The following is a 24,793-nucleotide window of genomic DNA, read 5'->3' as shown; positions in this document are numbered from 1 at the left end:
CTCTGTGTTCCTTGTCTTTCTCATTACTCCTTGCCTCTGTGTTCTCATGCAGTTTTCCTTTGTCTCTTGCAAAATATCCCTCTCCATGGCCTTTCGTCCAGTCTCCAAATCTGCTCTGGTTTCCACAATCTTGGGGATTCTTTCACTTGACGTTGTTGCCAGCCACTGCACCTACTTTCCATTTCATTCTCTTCTTTAACTACCAAACTACCATTCACTTTCTTTGGCACCTGGCTTTATTCAAACCCCCTGGTCCCCATTCCCAGTACCCTATTTGGGACAGATGGGCTTCTTTTGAAACTGTGATGGGAAGATCACAGCCTCTTTTCTGCTTGTCACATCCAGTGACCTTTTGTTCCTATTTTCTCCTCTTTGATTTTCATGCCATGTTCACCAAGTGTCACTGGATGGTGAGGGCTCTGAGGATCAGGATAAGGAATTTGGATGTCATCAGAATATTAATGAACAACAACAACAAACTAATGAAAATTCTTGAGCAAGGAACTACACAATTAGATCTGTGCTTTAAGGAAGTCCACCTGCAGTTTAAGGAAGAAAGACTGAATTAGAGTCTAAAAGCAGAAAGATCAGGGCGCCTCGGTGACTCGTTGGTTAAGTGTCTGCCTTCAGCTCAGGTCATGATACCAGGGTCCTGGAACTGAGCACCACATCAGGATCTCTACTCAACGGAGAGTCTACTTCTTCCTCTCCCTCTGCCCCTCCTCCCCATTTGTGCTCTCTCTCTCTCTCACTCACTCTCTCTCAAGTAAATAAATAAAATCTTTAAAAAAAAAAAAAAAGCACAAAGATCAGTTAAAGGGAAAGTGGCAATCATGAACAATCAGGTTAGAACCTCCTGACACAAAGGGACTGGGGTGGAGATGTCACAAAAGGAGGCCTGCATTGTATTGATGGTATTTTTATTCTGCAAACGTTGAAGAGAGTCCTTTCTGAAGCTCTGTTTTGGAGAGGAGGGACAGTGGGCGGGAAGGAGAGAGGCAGGATTTTTTTTTTAATTACCATCTTCCAGCACCTTATCCTTTTACCCTTCAATCTGCAATAAGAGTGTTTTGTTTTTATTTTTTATTATTTTTAATCTAGAAAAGATTAATTGCATACAAACTACTGCATTGGCCATGGCTATCCTTACCCCAGTATCAAGGCTTAGAAAGACCCCCAAGAAAGTAGGCATAAAGTCAGGATCTGAGAATTCAAAGAACAGGTCCAAATCTTTTAGCACAGTAGAGGACTAGGGCTTTTGTAGAAGAGGAGTGAGTGGGTTTTGGGGGTGGAGAAGGGAAACTACAGTAGATTTTTCTCATCTGGATGCAAGCTGCAGAGCTGCCAACATAAACAGGGTGTGGCCGCCATCTTTCACAAATCCTGAAGGAAGCCACATGTCCTGAGGTTTTGTACAATGCCCACTTCCTCTTGTTCCTTGCATGTCCCTCCTCAGGACACAGAAATAGAATTCAAGTCTTTTCAAGTTGGGTATTTGATAAAGCGTAAACAATACATACACTAGGGAAATCTGGCCCTGGTCAAACAGTTAAAGGTTATTTACTTTTCAACTCCCTGCACATAGATCTTTTGAAAAAATGAGGTCTATCAAATGATTTCCCCCCCCATTGCCATCCATTTTTCATGTCCTTCTGGGAGGAAATGGGATGCAGAGGACGGAGCATGGACTTTGATTTCTAGAAGACTTAAGCAGAAATTCCAGCATTGCCTCAATCTGTTTTGTGACCTTTGGCAAGCACATCTCCAAAATTCCATTTGCTCATCTGAAAATACATTTAAGAATGCTTTCCTTTCAGAGCTACTGTGAGGATATTATGAAATACAGTATCCAAAAAGCCCAATCCACACAACCAAAAATGATAATATCTGTCTTTTTCCCTCTTTCTCTTTATTTCACAGAATCATAGAATCTTAGAATTTTATGGAACCCATAAGGTCAACTAGTTCAGTCTCTCTCTCTCTCTCTCTCTCTCTCTCTCTCTCTCGCCTATTTTAAAACTTTTCCCTAGTGTTATTGAGATATAATTGATACATGACATTGTATGGGTTTAAGGGGTTTAATAATGATTGGATATTTGTATATATGGTGAAATAATTATCACAGTGGGTTTAGTTAACATTCATCACCTCACATAGTTGCAATTTTTTTCTTTGATGAGAACTTTTAAGATCTACTCACTTAGGAAATTTCAAACATATGATACAGTATTGTTAACCATAGTCACCATGCTGTGCATTACATTCCTAGGATATATTTAGCATATATTTATACCTTCTGAACACCTTTGCCCATTTCCCCTTACCTGCTACTCCCTGCCTCTGGAAACCCCCAATCCGTTCTCTGTTTCTATTAGTTTGTTTTTAATTCTACATATAACTGACATTACCACTGTCAAGTATACTATTTCCTCCTTACTTTCAGTGATGGAAAATTTATGCCTTTCTAGAACGTCCATCCCAACTTTGTACTGTCCTATTGTTTTGTTATAATCTCTATCTCTCTATCTCTCCCTCTCTCTTGATGTTGCTCATGTAGTTCCAGTTCCAAGCCTTGGAGTCATCCAAAAGATACTTTTATGTTGAAAAGGTTCTATGAAATATGTAGTTACAAAGGTAACCACTGTGGTTTAAAATAGTTACATCATTTTGAAGCCAAAAGGCACTCCTGGCTTTCACTGCCTCTGGAGATATCTTATTGGAACCAGACCAGTGAATAGGAATATAACGGAAGCAGGGCCAATGGAAAGCAATTGCGCCCAACCAAATCTGCCATCTTCTTTACCCCTGAGTCCAGACAGCCAGCCAGGCTGCCAATAGGTGCTCCCTGGGACATGTCATCCCACAACCTAGAAAGACCCAGTGGTATTTAGGAGAGAACTGGCCTTCCTTTAAAGCCCTGTCAAGTCCTTCCCTTGGTGGCCAATTTAAAGTAGCTACACCCAAATCTTATTTATCTCTTTGTCCAAGACCAGTGCTTCAGGTGCTAGCAGAGATGGTTTCACTGTAGTTTCAAGTGTCTGGTCTTAGCCATCTGACTGAAGCCCAGAGATTAAGGAGTTGTAGGTGAGTCTGTCCTTGGTCCTTCTTTAGAAATGGTAATGAATCCTAGAATCTCAGAATGGGAGAGTTAGAGAGACTTTTGAAGGAAGGGAAGATAGAGCATGCAGGATGCTGGCATCCTCTCTCCCTACTGCTCTGATTTAAGCTGGGGGTGGGGGGGGCTAGACTTCACCTATTTTATATTCTGGACTTCTGCAGATAATTTTGTTTTTAAAAAGGTTCTGCTCTTTTCAAGTGGAAATAAGGAAGGAAGTGGACTAGAAAACACTTTTGATTGTGTAGATAGGAGATAGGAAGATTAAGACTCAGAATGGCAAATTTTCCCATGTTCACACAGCAAAAAGGTAGGAGATACAGGATTTGACTTGGTATTGTTTTTTTTTAAAAAAAAATATTTTATTTATTTATTCATGGGAGACACAGACAGAGAGAGAGGCAGAGATAGGCAGAGGGAGAAGCAGGCTTCGTGCGGGGAGCCAGAAGTGGGACTCGATCCTGGGACCCCGGGATCACAACCTGAGCCAAAGGCAGGTGCTCAACCACCAAGCCACCTAGGTGCCCAAATTGGCATTGTTTTTAAAGTTTTCAGTCCAATACTTTTTATGATGTTCAAGACATAAAGATGTGGATCCTTGAATGTGTTTGTTTCAAAACATATCGTCTAGTTTCCTTAGATTCTCTCTAGTTACGATTGAGACTCCAGCTTTTAGAATAAGGTAAAGCAGAAAGCTGCTCCTGGTAAAGGAGATATGGGTCCTAATTTCACCTCTCCTACCAACCAGCTATATAGACATTCACTCTTTCCCTTTGGCTTTATTTTCACCATTTATAATGGAGAAAGGCTAGGCTAATGGTTTCTACTTTTATTATTTTAAGTATATCCCCAAATTTTTCTGCAGCATTTAAAATAAAATAAGTCCACTGATCTTGAGATTAGGGCAAATTTATAGTAATTATGTTATAACCCTTTATTGAGCCAGTCAAATGTTTACTGGGTACCTATAAAGTGCAAAGCACTATAGCAGATGAGAAGAAAAAAAATGGCAAAAGCAGAAAACACATCTCTTTTCCTACAAGCTAGTCTTTCTAGGTTTTCTTTATTATACCCTAAAAAGTCATCTGAACTGCACATACCCTCTGCACTTAAGTTATATAATTTGTTTGGGAGTTACATTAGAACTTCATTTCTCTTTATCTTTGTAGCTTCTACCTTGTCAAAAGTGAAGCAGACCTTCCCAGGAGAGGATAAGAAAACTTTTTACAGTGATTTTCAAAATTCAGGTTTCACATAACCAATCTTGTTCAGTCAGTTAGGATGGGGAAAGGATCATACGTCTATTGCAGCTACACCTATAGCTGCAATGGTCCTGTAGATTGCTCAAATCCTCTGCCAAAATCTTTTATAGCATTCAAAAAAAAAAAAAAAAAAAGAACAGGCTCCACAGTCAAGGAATCAGTGATTTATTATTTTTTTAGATTTTATTTATTTATTTGACAGAGAGAGCGTACATACAAGCAGGGGGAGCAAAGGGAGAGGAAGAAGTAGGCTTCCACCTAGCAGGGAGCCTGATGCGGGGCTTGATCCCAGGATCCCGGGATCATGACATGAGCTGAAGGCAGATGTTTAACTGACTGAGCTACCCAGGTGCCCCCAAATCAGTTATTTAAATCTTGGCTTTGTCACTTGAGGCCTTGACCTGTCATAACCTCAGTGAGCTTCTGGTCTGTCATAGGCATCTTTTTGAATTGTTGTAAATTAAACTCAGCAAGTATTATTTTATGTCTACGTGCAAGGAACTATAGAAGGCGCTGAGCTTATAATGTCTTCCCAGACTTTATAGTTAAGGATACAGACAGAGCAAGTCAGCAAACAAAAGGAGGAACAAAGTGTAATGAAGCCAACATATTGCTGTACATATTGGCAATAATATAAGCAAAGGGCTTATGGTCAGTGTAGCTATTCTTATGTACAAGTATGTGCACTTGGCTTTAAGCAGCAGGTGCAGTGGAGAGGAGACTCTGGGTTAGGAATGGAAAGACCTCGATTCAATCCTGACAGTACTGATCATTTGTTAAGCAATAAAAATTATTTCTTTTTCTCTCTGAAACCTGATGTAACTTATTTATTTTAATCCTCATACTCTATGAAGTGTTCAGAACTATTTTTGTCTTGGTTTTACAGTTGAGGGAAATGAAAGGAGGAAATTTAAGAGTGATGTGTCAGCTTACCTAAGGCTGCACTGCCTGCGAGTGGGGATACGGGGTTGGAGACTGGCTCTGTCTGACATAAGAGCCTTGCTTTAGATGCCCACAGATGAGAAAACAGGTTTAAGAATGCTGCGTCAGTCAAAAAAGCTGTCTAAGTAGTGGTGGTGGCCCTGAGACCATGCAAATTATGATATATATATATATATATATATAATATATTACAAATAAATATATATCATATATTACATATAAGTATATGTAATATATTCATATAATATGCATTATATATAGTTATCCTTATAAGGATATTTGTATCTCCAGATAATTCAAGTCAAAATAACCAGGTTATTGGTATAGTAATCATATAAGATGATTGGTAATTCACTTTTATCAAACTCTAAAAAGTATTAGACTAAAAGTATTATAGTATTAGACTATATATCATAGACTCTTGGCTTGAAACAGAAAAAAATCATGGTGAATCTTACTAAAAGATACCTTTGATGATGACTATGAACATGAGAAATAAGGGAGCAGGTACTAATTGGCCATTTATGGTTTCTCTCCCCTGCCTCACTCCAGAATGAATGGCGCTGTTGTATCTCAGGGGAGTGTGTATTTCTAAACCTACTCATCTCAACTCAGATCAGCAATAATATTCCTCCTGGCTTTTGTTTTTTTTTTAATTTTTATTTATTTATGATAGTCACAGAGAGAGAGAGAGAGAGAGAGAGAGAGAGAGGCAGAGTCACAGGCAGAGGGAGAAGCAGGCTCCATGCACCGGGAGCCTGACGTGGGATTTGATCCCGGGTCTCCAGGATCACGCCCTGGGCCAAAGGCAGGCGCCAAACCGCTGCGCCACCCAGGGATCCCCCTCCTGGGTTTTGAAGCAACTCTCTGGTCTCCTCAGTTTCTTTTCACTCCTATGCATCTTCCACACCTGCTTCCACAATGCAACATTGCTCTGTTATATTGTTAAACACATATTTGATGACTAGTTCCCTGTTTACAAAGGAATAATTAAAATTAAAAAAAAACACACAAAACAAAAACTTTCACATTTTCCCTTTTGCCCATAGGAGAAAGATCAAATTCCCTAGCATGGTACTTACCCAACAAATATTTATTGAGCACCCACTATGTGCCAGGTACTGGTGTAGGTGCATGGGATACTTCAATGAACAAAAGAGATAAAAATTCCTACTAATCCTGGTCTTCCTTAAGCTTACATTCTAGTAAAGGGAGATAATCAACTATCAACAACCAATCAATTGTATGCAATGGGAGAAGGTGAGAAGTCCTATAAAGAGAGCAGAGTAGGGTAAAGGGGGGCTGAAGTTCGGAAGTGGAAAGAAGGCTGAAATTAAATATGAATATGCACATACGTGTATGCAATTATATGCATAGAATATGCAATTATATACATTGTATATGCAATTGAACATACATATATATGAATCAGTCAAACAAATGTTTTTGTCATCTTTGCTTTTGCTGTTATAGATCTCTCACAATTTGCCCACCTCCCCCTGTCTCTCAGAACTAGACTTCTGTTAATCTTCTCTTGACCCTGTTCAACCTGTGCTCCTGGCCATGCTGACATTTTTAAGGTGTCCCAAGTACTGTGCTCTCCTCTGTTTTTTTTTTTAAGATTTTATTTATTTATTCCTGAGGGACAGAGAGAGAGAGAGTTGGAGACACAGGCAGAGGGAGAAGCAGGCTCTCCGCAGGGAGTCCGATGCAGGACTCAATCCCAGGACCCTGGGATCACAACCTGAGCCAAAGGCAGGTGCTCAACCACTGGGCCACCTAGTGCCCACTTTTACCATCTTTAATACAAAGTTATCTGAACCAACTGCCACCAACCCCCTCACATGCCAAGTTTTCACCCTGGTAATCCTTTACTCACTGTTTGAACCCTCCTCAAACACATGGAGAACTCCAGCTACTGTGCCCAGGATCCAGGACACAGTACAAATATTTCCCTCAGGGTCCTGTCACATTGTGTTGTGGTTTATCTGTTTCCTGTCTGTCTGAGGAAAATAATAATGTTTTATTACTTTTTGCATCATCTACATTTAGCTCTATCAAGCATACGGTGCAAAGTTTATGATCAGTTGATGATATTTGTGCAAAATGAGCACTGGCACACCCCAGTGTGCCACTTTTATTTTTATTTTTTTAAAGATTTATTTTAGAGAGAGATGAGTGCAAGCAAGGGGAAGGGCAGAGGGAGAGAGAGAGAGAAGCAGACTCCCCACTGGGTGTGGGACTCGATCTCATGACCCTGAGATCATGACCTGAGTGAAAATCAAGAGTCAGATGCTTAACCAACTGAGCCACTCAGGTGACTCTTTAAAGGGGATGCAAGTGTTTCACCTCTACATGCTTCATTCCACTGACTTAAAGGAAAAAGAACACCTTGACCCTATAAAAGCTGGTCAGAACGAGCTATGATGATAAGCACAGAATTATGTCTCTGGATATTTTGATTTCTGACATATTAATTTTCTTAAAGAAAAGAAAAAAAGTATCTAGCATAAATCTGAGTGGCTGAATGATCTGAACACAATGCTTAAAGCAAGTGAGAAAAAATGGGGTATTTAGTCCAAGTTCTATTAATAACTTCCTTCAGGAAAGTGGTAGCCTTGGAAGCGAAGGTGATGAACCACACAATGCAAAAATGCCAGTCAATTCTGAGCTGTCAGTTTTGCATGAACAGTGCTTCAGATCAGGGTGACAATGATCTCCATGAAAGACCCAATAAGTCCTGTAGAGAGGAGTTCCACGTTGGACAGAGGTAGGACATTTGCTTTCTAGTGTCTCTTGTGACTCAGGGAGTCTATGACTCCATGGCAGAACAAAGCAGTTTCTTCACCTGGATTTTCACTCCCCAGGAATCTCCCTCTGGGGCTCTGCAGGCAGCAGAGAGAAGACACATGGCCGTGCGAAGGAACATCAGCATGACATCCAATTTCATCCTTGTGGGATTTTCAGAGCATCCAGAGCTACAAGTTGTCCTCTTTGTGTTGTTTCTGGGGATCTACTCCATGACTCTGGCTTGGAACCTGGGCCTCATTGTCTTGATCAGGATGGAATCATGCCTCCATTCCCCCATGTATTTCTTCCTTGGAAATTTGTCTTTTGTTGATATCTCATATACATCCTCCATTGCCCCCAAGATGCTCTGTGACTTCTTCAAGCAGCAGAAGACCATCTCCTTTGTGGGCTGTGCTGCTCAATTTTTCTTCTTCATTGGGATGGGAGGCACTGAATGCTGTCTTCTGGCAGCCATGGCATATGACCGATATGCGGCTATCTCCAACCCTCTGCTCTACACAGCCCTCATGTCGCCCACCATCTGTGTGAGGATGGCCATTACAGCATACACTGGAGGGTTCCTCACTGGATTGGTCCAAACCAGCTCTGTATTCCAGCTGCATTTCTGTGGGCCACGAGTCATTAATCACTTTTTCTGTGACCTGCCACCTCTGCTGGTCTTATCTTGCTCTAGTACATTCCTCAGCCAGGTAGTGAACTTTCTTGTTGTGTGTGCAGTTGGTGGGACATCAGCTCTTGTTGTCCTGGTGTCCTATGGCTACATCATTGCTGCTGTCATGAAGATCCATTCAACCCAAGGGCGGATGAAGGCTTTCAACACCTGTGCCTCTCATCTGACCACGGTGATTCTCTTCTACGGCTCTGGTCTCTTCTCATACCTTCATTCTAGTGCTAGCTACTCGCAGGACCAAGACAAGGTGGTGTCCATGTTCTACGGAGCTGTGATTCCGATGCTGAATCCTATCATATATAGTTTGCGAAACAAGGACATCAAAGATGCATTGAAAAAACTCAAGGACAGGAAGAAGCAGATATCCTCTCTGTGTCTTATAGTTCCTTGAGTTAAAAAAATCCAAAGTTTTGCTATATGTAAATAGACATAATAATAAGTGGGTCACGGATTTTGAGTAATGAAGAAACTATTTCAAGCAAGATTCCCCAACCTACATGCCTATTGCACGATTAGGTACAACAAAGGTTTTTCTTCTCTTTACCTTTCTTGTCATGGACAGATACAGTTTTGATTTTGGTCACTTGCAATAGAAAATAAATATGCTTTTTTGATGATGCTCTTTAGCTTAATGGCATCAGGCACTGGGTCCAGGATGCCGTGCCTTAGAGCCAGTTGGGTCATGGATTCCAGGACCACAAGAATCCACTACAGACCTCTTTACAATGTAACACTCTTCATACCAATCCATTCGCCCCTTGGGACTAGTGGAATAGTTTTCTATTCCTCTTCCTTTGGATTCCTACCTAACCAAAGGTTGATACTGACCAGGAAGGCTGACTCTGGCTCAGGAGCCTGAGAGCTCTAACTGGTTGGGTCTAGAAATGGTTTCTCAGAGCCAGGAGACCAATAGGATGCCTTTAGACTATATTTGAGATGAACCAATGGTCACATATGTGAGGGCCTGAAGTCCACTGAACCAGAAATAGGAGCCCAAACCAGTAGATCCAAAGTTGTGATGTCACAGAGAGCAAAAAGCAGAAAGAAGGTTAAGTAAGAAACTCTAAAGGAGAGTAGAGTGCCATATGTTTCATTTTCATGACTGAAACCATCTAGTTACTGGGTTGGACCACCTGGTTTAAGGAACAGGATCGGGGAAGGAAAACTTCCTCTGGAAACTCTAATTCTATATCTGCTTCCTGGACAGTCCTTACTCTTCACTCTGTATGGATATTTCCTCTCTGTCCTCACCCTATCCCCAGCTCACTTGCACTTTGTGTTCTAGGGTTCTTATCTTGTCTCTTGTCTCTCTGGAATTTGACCTCAGCCTGTCCCATGAATCCGATATCTCTGCTTTCATTTTTATGCACTATCCCACTCCAGGACACGAGATGGGACAACCAAGTCAGTGAGCAGAATTGAGTGTAGATTTTAAATTGTCTTTGATCCTATTTTACAAGATAGTTCTTGAGCAAAGGACAAACATTTCTGAAGTCCTGCTTCTCTAATGGTTGTGTATATAAGTTGTGGTGAGTCATGACAGCCATCCTAAGTCATATCAACTTTGGCTATAAATAGTCTGCCTTCTTTTAATTCATGCTGTTATTTGATCTCGTCTCTGACCACTTGCATTATCTGTAGTGTTCCTTGATCCTTGATTTCTCCAAACCAAGTTAAGAGTTACAGGAACATGTTCCCGTCACATCCTCTATTTCTGCCAGCACCTGTGACACTTTCTTATTTTTTCTTGTTCAGTTATTAGTCTTCTCCTTGAGTTGTTAACATCTTATGTAAACTGCTCTCTGTTAAAACATTAGACATGACTGGGGCAAACTATACGTTTAATATATACATATTTGTTTAATAAATGAATAAAATCCAAATTCACTTGGCAGATGTTTTTGAGATTTTATGCCAAAGTAAGGGAATTAACACTTATTAGATGCTTACTATATGCTAGGCATTGTGCCCAGCAGTTTTAAAAAAATTCTGTTTCAATTCTTTTTTTTTTAAGACTTATTTTAGAGAGAGAGAGAGTAGGGGGAGGGGGAGAGAGAAATCCTCCCACTGAGCATGGAGCCTGACATGGGGCTTATCCCAGGTTCCTGAGACCATGATCTGAACTGAAATCAAGAATCCAGATGTTCAACTGACTGAGCCACCCAGGTGCCCCAAGATTCCATTTCAAGTCTATAGCATACACACAGATTCCTTTCTGGGTTAGAATACTATAGATAAGAAAATGTCCCCTTTGACCATAGTTCTCAGTATCAATTCCTTCATGCACTCCCCAGGAGGTAATGACTGTTATGTTAGTGTGCAAATTTACAGTTTTCCTGCATACTAACATTCATAAGCATACCAATATATAATATTGCCTTATGTAGCTCTGTGTATATTTACATAAATGGTATCACACTGAGTGGTTCTTCCATACTCTGGTTTGTTTGTTTTTTTCCATTCAACATTATTTCTTGGAGCTCTTTCCATGCTATCCATATAAATCTACCTCAGTCTTTTAAATTATTTCACCAAATTGTCACACCAAAATTTATGTACCTATTCTGCATTGATGGACATTTAGGTACTTTCCAGTTTTGTTAGTTTATTACAAACAGCGTTGCAATATACGTGCTTGGACATAACTTTTCCTGCTAATACCAAATTTTTCTGGTAGAAACAGAGAAATTGAGGATCCCTGGGTGGCTCAGCAGTTTATTGCCTGCCTTTTGCCCAGGGTCCTGGAATCGAGTCTCGCATCGGGCTCCCTGCATGGAGCCTGCTTCTCCCTCTGCCTGTGTCTCTGCCTCTCTCTCTCTCTCTCTCTCTTTCTCTCTCTGTCTCTCATGGATAAATAAATAATAAAAATATTTTTTTTAAAAAAAGAAACAGAAGTTGAATTGTTATTTATAGGGTTTGTCTATTTTCAAATTTTAATAGACGCTGCCAAATTCTCTCTAAAGTGGCTACCGATAGATATTGCTGCCAATAACATTCTAGGGCACCTATCTTCTCATATCCTTGATGAAGGATGATGTTAACAAAACTTAATTTTTCCTACCTGATAACCTCTTTATATGTATTCCTTTACTCCTTAAAATTATTCTGCTAGATAAGATTGTTTATTGTTTTCATTTACATACAATGTAATATCTATATACTCTATATACTTTCTTTTCCAGTTCTTACGACCACATATAAACACAAAATAGGGTTTTAACCATTTTTATCTAAGAAATGAAATATGTAAGTCTCAGAAGGTGGTCAAGTAAACACAAAGGCACACACTAACAAGTGAGGGAGATCCTAAGCACATATCTACACAACACTAAGACCATTAATTGAAAATGCACATTCTCCTGTGCATTGCAAACAATGTATGTTTGGCATTGTCCAGAAATGAAGAAAGAAAATATTAAAGCAAATTCTGTCAAAAACTTATACACAACTGATGAATTACTGAACACTACATCTGAAACTAATATTATTCTATATATTGGCTGATTGAATTTAAATAAAAAAGCAAATAAAATGATAAAATAAAACAGTATTATTCAAAAATGGATTTCTCAGTGAGACTGTTTTATAAATGGTTTTATTCCCAAGTGACCTTGAGACAAGGGAGATACAGAAATGTTAAAACAAAAGCAAAATGAAATTAATAATGAATTTGTAATGCTTTTAAAAGGTAACAGTAGTGATGATACTCCATCTCAACTTAGAGCATTTGCATTTGGGTTCAGATGAATAAGTGTCCAGTTGTGCTGTAGTCTCTGGTGAAGGAGAACAGTCTGGAGGAGCAATATCATTGGGTCAATGGGACCATTAGGGAGGAGGATTGACGTTTTAAAGTCTACCCCTGGATTAAGCCAGATAAGAGGCATTGTATCAGCATCCACAATGAACTGTTTATAGTAGAGGACTCTAGAAGAAATATACTAACACCTGCCTTATAGCAATAATTTTTCTGTATTCTCCCTATTAACACTTGTGAATTGTATCAGTGAACTTGGAAACATGAACTCTGTCTATACTGGCTTCTGAAAAGTTCTGATCGAAATCTGTGACCCATTTGTAGTAAGAATTTGGGTCACCTGGTGCGCACTCTTATTCATATTCCCAGTTCTCCTCTGCATCCCTGCTTTGTGTCTCTCACCATTCTTTGTTCTATGACCATATATATTTTATATATCTTTGCAAACTGCTTGCTCAAGTATTTGGGAGCAAAGTAGAATGTAAAAATGTCTAAGAGTTTGCTTTATGCACAAGGTTGGTGCATTTAAAATTTTTTTATTTAAATTCAATTTTGGTAACATATCCTATATTATTAGTTTCAGGGGTAGAATTTAGTGGGTTGTCAGTTGCATATAATGTCCAGGGCTCATTGCATCAAGTGCCCTCCTTAATGCCCATCACCCCATTATGCCACACCCCAGCAACCTCCCCTCCAGCAACGCTTTGTTTCCTATAGTTAAGAGTCTTTTATGGTTTTCCTCCCTCTATGTTTTTATCTTATTTTATTTTTCCTTTCCTTCCTCTATCGTCCTCTGTTTTGTTTCTTAAATTCCATGTATAAATGAAATCATAGCATATTTGTCTCTCTCTGACTTATTTCACTGAGCATAATACCCTCTAGTTCCATCCACATTGTTACAAGTGGATCATTCTTTTTGATGACTGAGTAATATTCTGTTGTATACATAAAGCATATCTTCTTTATCCATTCATCTGTCGATGAACATCTGGGCTCTTTCCATAGTTTGGCTGTTGTGGACATTGCTGCTATAAACATTGGGGTGCAGGTGTCCTGGCATTCCACATCAGTATATTTGTGGTAAACACTTAGTAGTGCAATTGCTGGGTCATAGGGTAGCCCTATTTTTAACTTCTTGAAGAACCTCCATACTGTTTTCCAGAGTGGCTGCACCAGCTTGCATTCCCACCAGCAGTGCAAGAGTGTTCCCCTCTGTATCCTTGCCAGCATCTCTTGTTTCCTGAGTTGTTAATTTTCCCCATTCTCACTGGTATGAGGTGGTATCTCATTGTGGTTTTGATTTGTATTTCCCTGATGCTGAGTGATGTGGGGCATTTTTACCTGTGCTGTTGGACCAACCGAGTCAAGAATTGGGTTGGTACATTTGAAAGTGAATTAGTCATGGAGATCGCTGATGTCTCTGACCTCTGCTCCAATCTCACCCATTTTCCTACTCTGTAGTCTTTCTAGACTTCTTCCCCATAATTCCCCCTGTTCTTTCTCAGTCTCTGTCTCTGCCTCTCTCTGAGCCTCTGTGTTTCTCTCTCTCTCTCTCTCTATGTTGGAGGACCATCCTGACCCCCCAGTCAAAGTTGAGGACCTCCCAAATGTTCTCTTAGCCCTCCATACTTCCCTTTCATACAGTTCCTCATTGTTTCCTGTCTGCCTTCACATTAAGCTGCAATCACCATGGCAGCGTGGTGCCAGACATGCACTGTGTGCACAAAGAGTTTCTGTGAGTACATTAATCATATGACTGTATCTCAGGACGTTTTTAGAGCTGTAGGTGACCTACCATTGACTAAACTGTTCCACTCCCCTCTTTGCACAAATAAAGACTTGAAGCTCACAGTGGGGGTGGGGGTGAACTGATTTGCTAATGGCTCGCAGCTGGTTCATGAACGCACCCCCTTTCCAGCCCAGCAGCCCTCCAAGCGCTCCAGGACAGCTGGTGCGGCCTGTGGAACAGCTTCTCCAGGAGGAGGTGAAACTGCTCCAGCGGGGAACATGGTGTGGGCCAAGGATCTTTGCTTCAAGTCTGGCAACTCTGACTTCCTGTTTTCAGGGAAATCATGTCACTCAGCTTTGTCGTGTGAATTTCATGGCGAGGGATACTTTGCTCCTTCTGATCATAATTATGATGCTTCCCTAGAAGAAATGGAAAAGTACATGTGGAGCAGCTGTTTTCATATCATGTTCTGGGTGTTGCAGGGATCCCTACAGGCCTCTCCCATGCCGGGAGGGTAAGGGGAAACCACTGGGCTTTGGGGCCCTGGCCTCTTGTTCAGCCAATCAAGGCAATTCCCCATCCCCCCCCCCCTTTTTACATGTTTTAAATATGAGTTTCTGTGTAAACTTGCCTTTGAAAATAAAGGTTCCACTGTTAAAATTATGTTATAATCTGTGAATTTAATCTGGTCCTCTAATTTTGTAAACAAGGAAAAGACAGGCCAAGGAAAAGAAGCAATTCGCGAGAAAACAACAAGACTAGGACTCAAGTGTATTTCTCCTGACTCCCGGTGCCTTGAGCATGCACTTTTCTCCACACACACACACACACACACAGTACTCTCATTCACAAACACATACACTCATACACAATCATACAACATAGAAACACACACACACAGAGTACTCTGACACACAAACACATACACTCATACACAATCACACATAGAAACACACACAGTCACACACACACACACACACACACACACACACACACACACACACACCATGGACCTGAAGGGGAAAGAGGGAAGAGGTGGGTCTTATCAACATCCCACTACCAATAAAGTTGGTCTCAGGCCTTCCTCAACCCAGGACTTCATCTTATTTCATCTTTCCCTCTCTCCACCCTACTGGTACAGTAACAGATGCTCTCCTTCCATTCCCCAGCTCAGGAAATGTTCTGTTCTTGTCACTTTGTGAGAATAGCTATTCTCCATCTTTTTCTGGGGGTGCAGCAAGAGGGAAAGACTGGTCACATTGGAAGCCCGAGCTCTCCCAGTGGAAACAGAGTTGTTGCCTGTGGAGAAACAACTTCAGACTTTAGGGAAGGAGTTCTCTTAGTGGGAGGAAGAATGTGATAGCAGGAAAGTGTGCCTCCTAAAGCCCTGATACCACAGTGCATGTGTGGCCAGCCAGTATATTTAGGAGGAGTTCACCATACAAAATAACTACAACAAGGCAGAATGTGGCTGGTTGAGCTGACTCCACCTGTGGAGGACTCACCTCTGCCTTAGACACACAGGCAGAGACACGTTTCTCCAAACACAAAGATTCAAGCTCAAAACCAAGGAGGGAAATATTTGGGTACCAGAGAGGAGAGAACTCAAAATCAGAGTGGAGCTGAAGCTCTGTGGCTAAGGGGATTTCTGAGTCACAGCGAGGTACTGGGCTGTGGGAGGTGATCCGGGCCACTGGGCCCATGTGCAAAATATAAGCGGGCTAGGAGTCACGAGAGGCTGCTGTCCAACCCACCACCTGCAGATGAGAAAAACCCCACCCATGTGTTTGTAGAAAATGGTTGAGATGCTTTCCATCTTCTAAGAAATATCAGAACGCCAGGCCTGTGTTCACGCAGATGTGAGGTCTTCACACTGATGGCAAACAAAGAAATTAACATAAACACTGGTCCAGTAGGAGTATCAGGCAAGTTCAAAGCCACCTTGGAGGGACAACTACACAAACCAGAGCAAACCGGCCTCCCACAGCAAACCCTGGTGGAAAAGGAGCTCAAGAGTCATAAGTTATAAACCACACAAGGAAACACGCCAGCAAGAGGAAGTAGCAGCAGGAACAACAAGTGGATAAAGGTACATACCATGACCCATATGGGACAAAATATCTTCAGCATTGATTAGGAAAAGACCCCGGCTGTAGCTTTCAGCTGAAGCAAGTTAATTGGATGGTGGACTCATGGATCACACATCATGCAGATGCTGCAAAGGAGCTCAATAAACTTTTATTTTATAGATGAAGAAACAGAGATTCAGAGAGAAGTGACTTACTAAGGCCACCAACAGGTTAGTGGCAGATGAGGAACAGAATCCATATCCCCAGACTTCTAGCCCTGTGCTACTTGTACTGCCCCACGATGCCCTAATTTCCCAGGTAGATGTGAAAAACCTAGCTTCAAAAGAGGACTAGGAGGAAAGAGGGAAAGAAAAACCTTCTCAAGACCTGGGAAACCCCAGAGCCAAGACCCTCACTCTCATTAGCCAGTTCTCAAGCTCAGATTTGGCTGTGAAACAACCAGAAATTTTAAATAAACCCTTCCTATTTTCTTCTGCATTATGCTGACCTGTTTCTCTTTCTAATTCTTCCTCTACTTTCCTTTGTCCTTCTCCTGACTGTCAGCATGATGGAACTGTCATCAGAATTGGGGCAGGAAACTATCAGTTCTGATAGTTTCCCCTTCCTACTCAACTTCTACCCCACCCTCCATGCAGGCCCTGCTTGCACACTGTGCATGAGAACCAGGGAGAGGAGAGAGGAAGGAAGGGTGCAGAGAGGCTAAGCCTGGTACCTTTAGGTCAGTCTCACTGGCTGCAGGTACTTGGCAGAGATAGAGGTGAAGGTGGACTGAACCCATATCCCACATAGGAGTAGACATGGGTTCAGTCCTGCAGGGCCAGAGATTTAAACATGTAAAGTTTAGTTCAGACATAAATAAGGCAAAAGCTCTTGGTACGTGGGAGCACTCCCTCTGGGCTTTTGTAATTCATTTGTTATGTAAGACACTAGGCTCACACAATCCCAGATTCACTGAGGATATAATTATAGATCAGAAAACCAAATTATTTTACAATAAAATACAAAGAGCACACAGTAGGCCCAGAGCATGTGCTCAGAAATATTTGTGTAAATTGAAATAAAAATCCTATAATAATGTTGTCTCGGCTTGAATATTCATTCCCAACTGCTCAGGACCTGATTTTCCAGGGGTGTGTTTTAGAATTATTGTCAGCTTTGTCTGCTTTACTCATTTATTTACACATTCAGTAATAACAAATATTGACTGGGCATCAGCTATGTACCAAATACTGCACTAGACCCTGTAATGCAACGACATGAAAGGATACAGTCTTTTCCCATAAGGAGCTCACAATTTACTAGAAGAGAAAGTCAAACAAAAACGGCCATTAAAATATGCAGTGAGAAATCCAAGGAATGCTATGGAGCCCATAAGAGGGACATTATAATATTAACTAATGCTGTACATTAATTAGTGTTTCATTGGGAGGTACAGTCCCAGGGCAGCAAAGGTAAAGGGGCAAAGGAGCTAAGGCAAGGAGGGACATAAAGCAAACTAAGAAGGTATGTTACTGAGCTGATCACAGCTTCAGGAAAGACACAGTTTTGTAGTATCTTCAGACAGATCACAGAAGCCTCCAGTCCTCCAAACAGGCCATTGGAAGGAAGAGCAAATTATTTGCCAGATCCTGCCTATCTCTTGTCTCTAATTCTCTAATATTCGCTGATCCATAGAATTAAGTCCTCTGTACTTCAGGGTTGCATTATCCAGTTCCTCTGACCAACGACTAGAAAAAACATGTCCCACATGGCCCAGTGCTACAGCTGAACTCAAAAGTGAGGCAAAAGCCAAAGTCTCTTTGGGTCCAGCAGTGTTTATGGTCTCCAGATACAACATAGGATGTCAAAAGATGACTCTTCAGTTTGGATTTGTCTCCATAACACTCACTAAAAAACACACATGGTCAAAATTTTCTTACATGTTCACACTCTTCATTTCTCCCTGCCCTAATCCTTGGTAAATGCTATTCTACTTTCTGTCTATGAATTTGCTTATTCTAGGAAACTCATATAAGCAGGATCCTACAGTATTTGTCTTCTTTGTCTGTCTAGTCCTAATTTTGACAAGCCTCAGAATACTGGCATAAAATAATTTCTGGGATGTAGATTCTTACCAGCTTCAAACATAAATTGGATGACCTTCTCAAATGGAATGTCTTGCCCTATTTGTTTCATCACCTCGGGGCCCATATGTCTATGTCATTGACTGTTCTAGAATCTCGTTAATAGAGTTCCAAGAACAAATAAAGTTCCTTTATTCAGCTATTTTTTCCAACAAATATTTATTGACCACCTACTGTGTCAGATGCTCTTCTGTGGAAGACTGGTATTCATGCAGATAGATTTTGAAAATATTGAAATATATTCTTGTAGGTTAACAGGCTTGCTTTTCCAAGCCTACAAAGTACCCTATCTGCTCTGATCCCTGCCTTGGAAACCCTGAAATTCTCCATGATCCACCAGTAGAGGAATAGTTGGGCCAACAAGAGGCCTCTAGGATCCTCACACTATGGTCCTCATCCATTCTGATTAGTCATTAAACAAGAAAGACTTAATCATACTCCCACAGAACCCCCAGGATGGTGGGCATGTAAGGCAAACACCTTCTCTTACTTGGATCTGGTATACAGTATCGTGTCAAGATGGCCATAGCCCAAAAAGTCTGATCTTAGCCACCAGAGGATCAAATGGACAATTTGGGTTCAGTTGAATAAAGTGAATCAGAATTTTCTGCAGACAGTAGGTAGAAAACCACTCTGTCCTAGAGACATCTAAGCAGAGGTTGGATTATACCAGATTGTAAGACTGTATTGGAGGAGGCTCAAGCTTCGGCTGGGAGAGCAGGTCCATTCCAATTATGGGATTCTATAATTCTGTGATTCTAAATTGGGCATCAGTAAACTAAAGACCACAGCCAAAATCCAGCCCTTCTCCCACCCTGTTTTTATAAATAAAGATTTATTGGAACGTAGCACGTGCGTGTGTTTACATATCATCTACCTTTGACCTACCAGGGCAGAATTGAGTAGGTACCACAGAGATCATTTAGTTGCAAAGCCTAAATTTTTTCCTCACTGGCTGTTTACAGAAAACACTTGTCAACCCCATTCTAAAAGACTCCTAGGATGAATTCTTTGATAAAGCAACCAATTACTTCTAATCTACCTTTGTCATTAATCCAGGTGGTATCGCTACTAGATTGTCTTTCTTAAAGAGATGCCTGTCTTTGTTTTGGATATTAGTAAAAAATATTCAGGTGATCCCTCAGAGTTAATACAGTTTCCCATGCTGTCAAATGGACAACCAGAGGAAAGTAAAGCTCCTGAAGTGCTTTAACACACCTTTTCTCCCATTTCCACTGTGAAAGGACTGAACTTAAACATGACAGCAAAGTCAGCAAAGCTGAAAGCAGAGCTCCTATCTCAGTCATATAGGGATTTCCACAGATGATTGCTTTACATGGATGATTTACAACTTTACCTGTTACACACATGTAGATGCTACTGCTTGTGTTTCATAGTTGAGGTGACAGAGGTTTAGGGAGTTTCCAGAATGTGCCCAAAGTCACATATGGAGCTAGGATGTTGCCTACATTTTAATTCTTAAAACTCTGTTTCACATCCATGTTTATCAGTCCAGACTTGAGATATTTTGAGTGACTCCACTAAGCAGAATAAAGCCCAGAGACTGGATAGACCCACAACACAGCCCATGCTTTTTTTCTTTAAGAGTTTATGTATTTATTCATGAGCGACATGAAGAGAGAGGCAGAGACACAGGTATGGGACTTGATCCCAGGACCCCAGGATCATGACGTGAGCCAAAGGCAGATTCTCAAACCACTGAGCCACCCAGGCATCCCTCCAGCCCATGTCACATTTAGATCACCAAAAGAGAGAGAGAGAGAGAGAGAGAGAGAGAGAGAGAGAATAAGAATATCTCTTTTTTAAAAAAATATTTATTTATTTTAGACGCAGGAAGTAAGTAGACAAGAGAATGCATGAACTGGGGGAGGGGCAGAAGGAGAGGGAGAGGGAGAGCCCCAAGCAGACTCCCCCCTGAGGAAAGAGCCTGATGTTGGTCTCTATCCCACGACCCTGAGATCATGACCCAAGCCAAAACCAAGAGTCAGACACTCAATGGACTGAGCCACTCAGGAGCCCCTAAGGCAACAAGAATATTTCAATGGAGGATCCGAAGCTCCCAATTCCACATAATTCTGGAAGAACCAGCTGACCTAATTTGCTTGTTTTACTTTAACCTATTCATGATTATTTCAGGTGGAAAGAAAAAAAGTTCCATCTGAAGATCCTGTGGTTAAAGAGGGAAAGATTGAACATTAGACTGGTCTTGTTACCCAATAACAAAACAAATGTAGAATATGAAATCTGTCAGCAGTGGACCCAGGGAGGTCAAATGTCACTCAGTTTACTTCTTTTGTTCAGCTGTTCCTCAAAGAGGAAGTTACACAATAGGAAAGACGTGGAGACTGAGAATCGAGGACATATGGGAATCCCACTGTCTTTCTGGTCCTGTTGTGTGCAAAGCCCTTATGTGAAGCTGCTTTCAGCTGAAGGAGAATACAAGAAGCACTCTTCATATTAGACTGATGTCATTAGGCATCCTGAAGGTAGATAGGAAGGGGGAATGGGTTGGTCCTAACTGCTCTGTCTCCGCAGAACTTAGATTGGAAAGGAGGTAGAAAGGGAAGGGAATTTTGAGGGCTCACTCGATCACCCAGACTTTTAAAAGAGCATTACATTTGGTGTTGGCTGCTCCAAATATGGCATCTACAATGGGCCAAATAAAAGATACTCAGTAAGTATTTATTTAGGGAGGTGGTGGGGGATGGGGTAACTGGGTGACAGGCATTAAGGAGGGCACGTGATGTAATAAACACTGGGTGTTACACACAACTGATGAATCACTGACCTCTGCCTCTGAAACTAATGATGGCTAATTGAATTTAAATTTAAAAAGCAAAAAAATATAAATAAATAAATAAATAAATAAATAAATAAATAAATAAATAAATATAAAAAGCACGTATTTATTTAATGGACGGATGAAACAAGCTTCCATTAGAATGTCCTGGAAGGGTACAGGGGCAGCCTCAGAGCTCAGCAGGAATGGACGGTGTGTCCGATGAGTGATGTCTGCCATGATGTGGAATAAGGAAGCGCAGCCTAAAGACAGGATCAGTATTTATTTCTTCTTTAGTGCAGTGGAAATATCACCTTACATCACAGACTTGTGTCCCTCAAACCTATATATATAGAAATGGCAAAGAGGAAAAATAGAGCAGAAAGGGACTAGTTGATAAAGAGAAAAAGCATTAGAAGAATTGGGAGGAAGAGAGGAGGGAAAAGTGTTAAATGGCTACCAATAGGCCACCAAATCCTGACCTTGCTTTCAGTGGGAATATGCAGAATTTCACATGGGCCTTCTGTTTTTACCAAGATTAAAAAGACACAAGGAACCACAGTGTTCTTATTTTTGGGGTCAGAATGCAAAGAATCCTGGTGGGAAGAACAGTCTCAGAGGGAAAGAGCTTGACAAAGCAGCTCTCAAAACATGAGCTTAGCAATCAACTTTCCAGAAAAGAAAATGTTGTCACTTTGGTAACTGATACCTCCTGGGTTTTCCAGAACCAAGTTTATTCCAGAGTCTCTAGAAGACACTGTTCCTCAATGTATTTTGCCACCATTTGACTGGTTTCCTGGATCCCTGCTAAAAGAAAGAGATTGGTCCCCACAAACACAGCCAGGGCTTCCTGGCCATGTCAGACCACAGGTGAGAGGCAGAAGTAGGAAACACCTGAACCCGCTCCAAACCCCCACAGAACTGAACCTCAGACGTGAATCATGGTTTGGCTCAGAAGGTTGCACGTGCTCAAACTGAGAAAGAAAGCAGACATGGGACTTCCCTCTTGCCTCTTTCTGGAGGAAGTGAAATCAGTCTTCTGCAGCACTGATGTCTATCTTTTGCAGAAAAGTTGCCTTTTTCTTTTAGAGGCCAAAGTTTGGTGTTTAGGCCCTAGAGAGTAGCCACTGGGGGGTTTCTGCAATCACATATGCATTTCAGCACAAGAAAAAGCAAAGGAAGTTGCTGGTGAGCAGAGTCAAGCAAGAAAGAAATGGGGCATAGTCAAGGTCTCAGGCCACTTCCTCACACCTGACAGCCATGAGCCACAATTCCTGCTTGTGGCACGCAAATTTAAGTCATGCTGGAATTCCCATCATTTTACACTTCTCTTTTCATTGTTTCTTCATGAATAGAAAAGAGAACTTCCTTGAACACATCATTCACAGACTCAGGCTTCGGATCATTTCAGGTACATGGAGGTTCCAAAAATAATTAGTTTCTTTTGGCTTTTTTTAAAAATGCATATTCATTGCTTATTTTCCTGAGTACAAGAGCGATGATTATTCCATACCCAGCACTGTGTTTGGTACTTAGCAGATTCTCACTAAAAATGTGTCGGATGAGTAGAGATAAGCTCTTGTTGAAAACTAAAAAAAAAAACAAAAAAAACAAAAAAACAGGAAAGTAAGAGGGAGAAATGTACATCATCTCTAAAACCTACCAGCTGGATATCATTGCTGTCGGTGGGTGGGTGTATATCCCTCTGGTGATACACATGTGTACATAGTGGAGGTCATGCTGAATGTCTATCATGCTTTTATCACTTAACATTATGGCATAAGACTTTCTTATGTTACTAACATCTTTTGAAAGTATAATTATGATGGCTGTACAACATTTTGTCATATGGATGCAATATAATTTCCCTTCCTATCGGCTCTTTTAGCTATTTGCCACTTTTTGCTATGGTACAAATGAAGAAGACTGTTCAAATAACATGACTGGGTTTTCAGAGAAACAGCAACACCTGCATAAAGAATGATCTATATTTGCCTTGCTCATATTCTCTTTGCAGAAGAGTGAGCATGCAACGGGATCTGTTAACAGGTAAACAAAAAGTAATAAATTATCAGCGTGTCTCCCAACCCAGGCAAATGTGAGGGTTTTCTCATGCTGACTAACTAGTCCTGTGAAGTCTGATGAGGAGTGTGTGGGGGGATTTGAATGACCATGTTGGAAGTACTCGAGGGCACTCGGCTCTAATTTTTCTAGTGGTAGAATCACTCGACTGAGCTACAAGTTTATAGCGAACCCATTTATAAATTAGCCAGACATCCCGTGCACAGGCTTGCTTCTCTGGCCAACTATAAACTGGACACTGGCTCATACATTAAACCCTCCTAGATATAAAGATTTTTTAAATTTATTTATTCTTGAGAGATAGAAGGAGAGACAGAGCCAGAGACACAGGCAGAGACACAGGCAGAGGGAGAAGCAGGCTCCATGCACCGGGAGCCCGACGTGGGATTCGATCCCGGGTCCCCAGGATCGCGCCCTGGGCCAAAGGCAGGTGCCAAACCGCTGCGCCACCCAGGGATCCCAAACCCTCCTAGATATAAGTGAATTCCTCCAAGCATGGTAACCTGGCCATGAATAAACCCAAGGTTTTAATAATTCAACCTGTGACAACTGGTCTCATTCTATCTAAAAACACCTGTCACTGCGTTAACGACAATATGCCACCATTCAATTCCCTGAAGCCTTTTCCCTAGGTTGCCTACAGGGGATAGTGGAGTGATACCCGGAAGCTGAAACATGCAGCTTCAGCACTGCCTCTGGTTCATGATAAGACTTGGGGGCCAGTAGGGTGCCCCTGGGGGCTGCATTAATTCCTTTGGCTTCTTTGGCTACCACTGAATGTACTGAGATGCACCCTAGTGATCTCAAGGAAGTGATGGAGCCAGGCTTCAATTAATCCTCATCCTAGGTCAGTGGGTCTGAAAACTCTGTTCCAAATTATGGGGTCTCATAGACAGAGCATTGGAACGCAAAAGGAAATGCATGGAATCACGTCCTCCTAACGACAGAACAAATGAACCGGTGCTTTAAAAAAATGAGTAATAAAGAGCCATATTCTTCTTTATGTTTCTATGCTGAGTACATGAACTTCACAGCAGAATGAAAAATTAAAGCTATAACAGCAGGTACCAACTTATTGCCAACTATACACACACACAGAGGAGGGGTAAGCGTGTATATATGTACGCAAGGGTTCTTTGGCCACCGCCTGCTTTTGATCAATCAAAACCTAGATTAGAGTGTGGGTTTTCTCTTTGCTTAAACATTTCTGCCTGAAAGGAAACAACACTGTGGGGGGAACCACTTGCCTTCAGCTGAGCGCTGAGGGCAGCACACTGGAGTTTCCAGCAAAACCAAGTCCCCTTTGGGTCCCTGCAGCTCCGCCTTAGGTAGTGGTACCTCTGAAGCCTGCATTATTACGCTTGCAGCAATGAAACCCCAGGCGACTCGTGGCCAAGATTTTCACTCCTTTCCTG

At 41.4% G+C, this 24,793-nt stretch overlaps 1 protein-coding gene across 1 annotated transcript; it reads left to right on the top strand.

Moving 5' to 3' along the window:
* The first annotated feature begins 8,219 nt into the window (after positions 1–8,219).
* On the top strand, positions 8,220–9,191 carry LOC112930520 (olfactory receptor 5A1-like). Its single transcript, XM_026012871.2, has one exon. The coding sequence runs from the start codon at positions 8,229–8,231 to the stop codon at positions 9,189–9,191; it is 963 nt and encodes a 320-aa protein (XP_025868656.1). The 5' UTR covers positions 8,220–8,228.
* Positions 9,192–24,793: the final 15,602 nt, after the last annotated feature.

Source organism: Vulpes vulpes, chromosome 5, assembly GCF_048418805.1.
Source record: "Vulpes vulpes isolate BD-2025 chromosome 5, VulVul3, whole genome shotgun sequence".
Lineage (NCBI taxonomy): Eukaryota > Metazoa > Chordata > Mammalia > Carnivora > Canidae > Vulpes > Vulpes vulpes.
The sequence above is the reverse complement of the archived record's forward strand: the minus strand, read 5'-3'. Positions and strand labels throughout refer to the sequence as shown.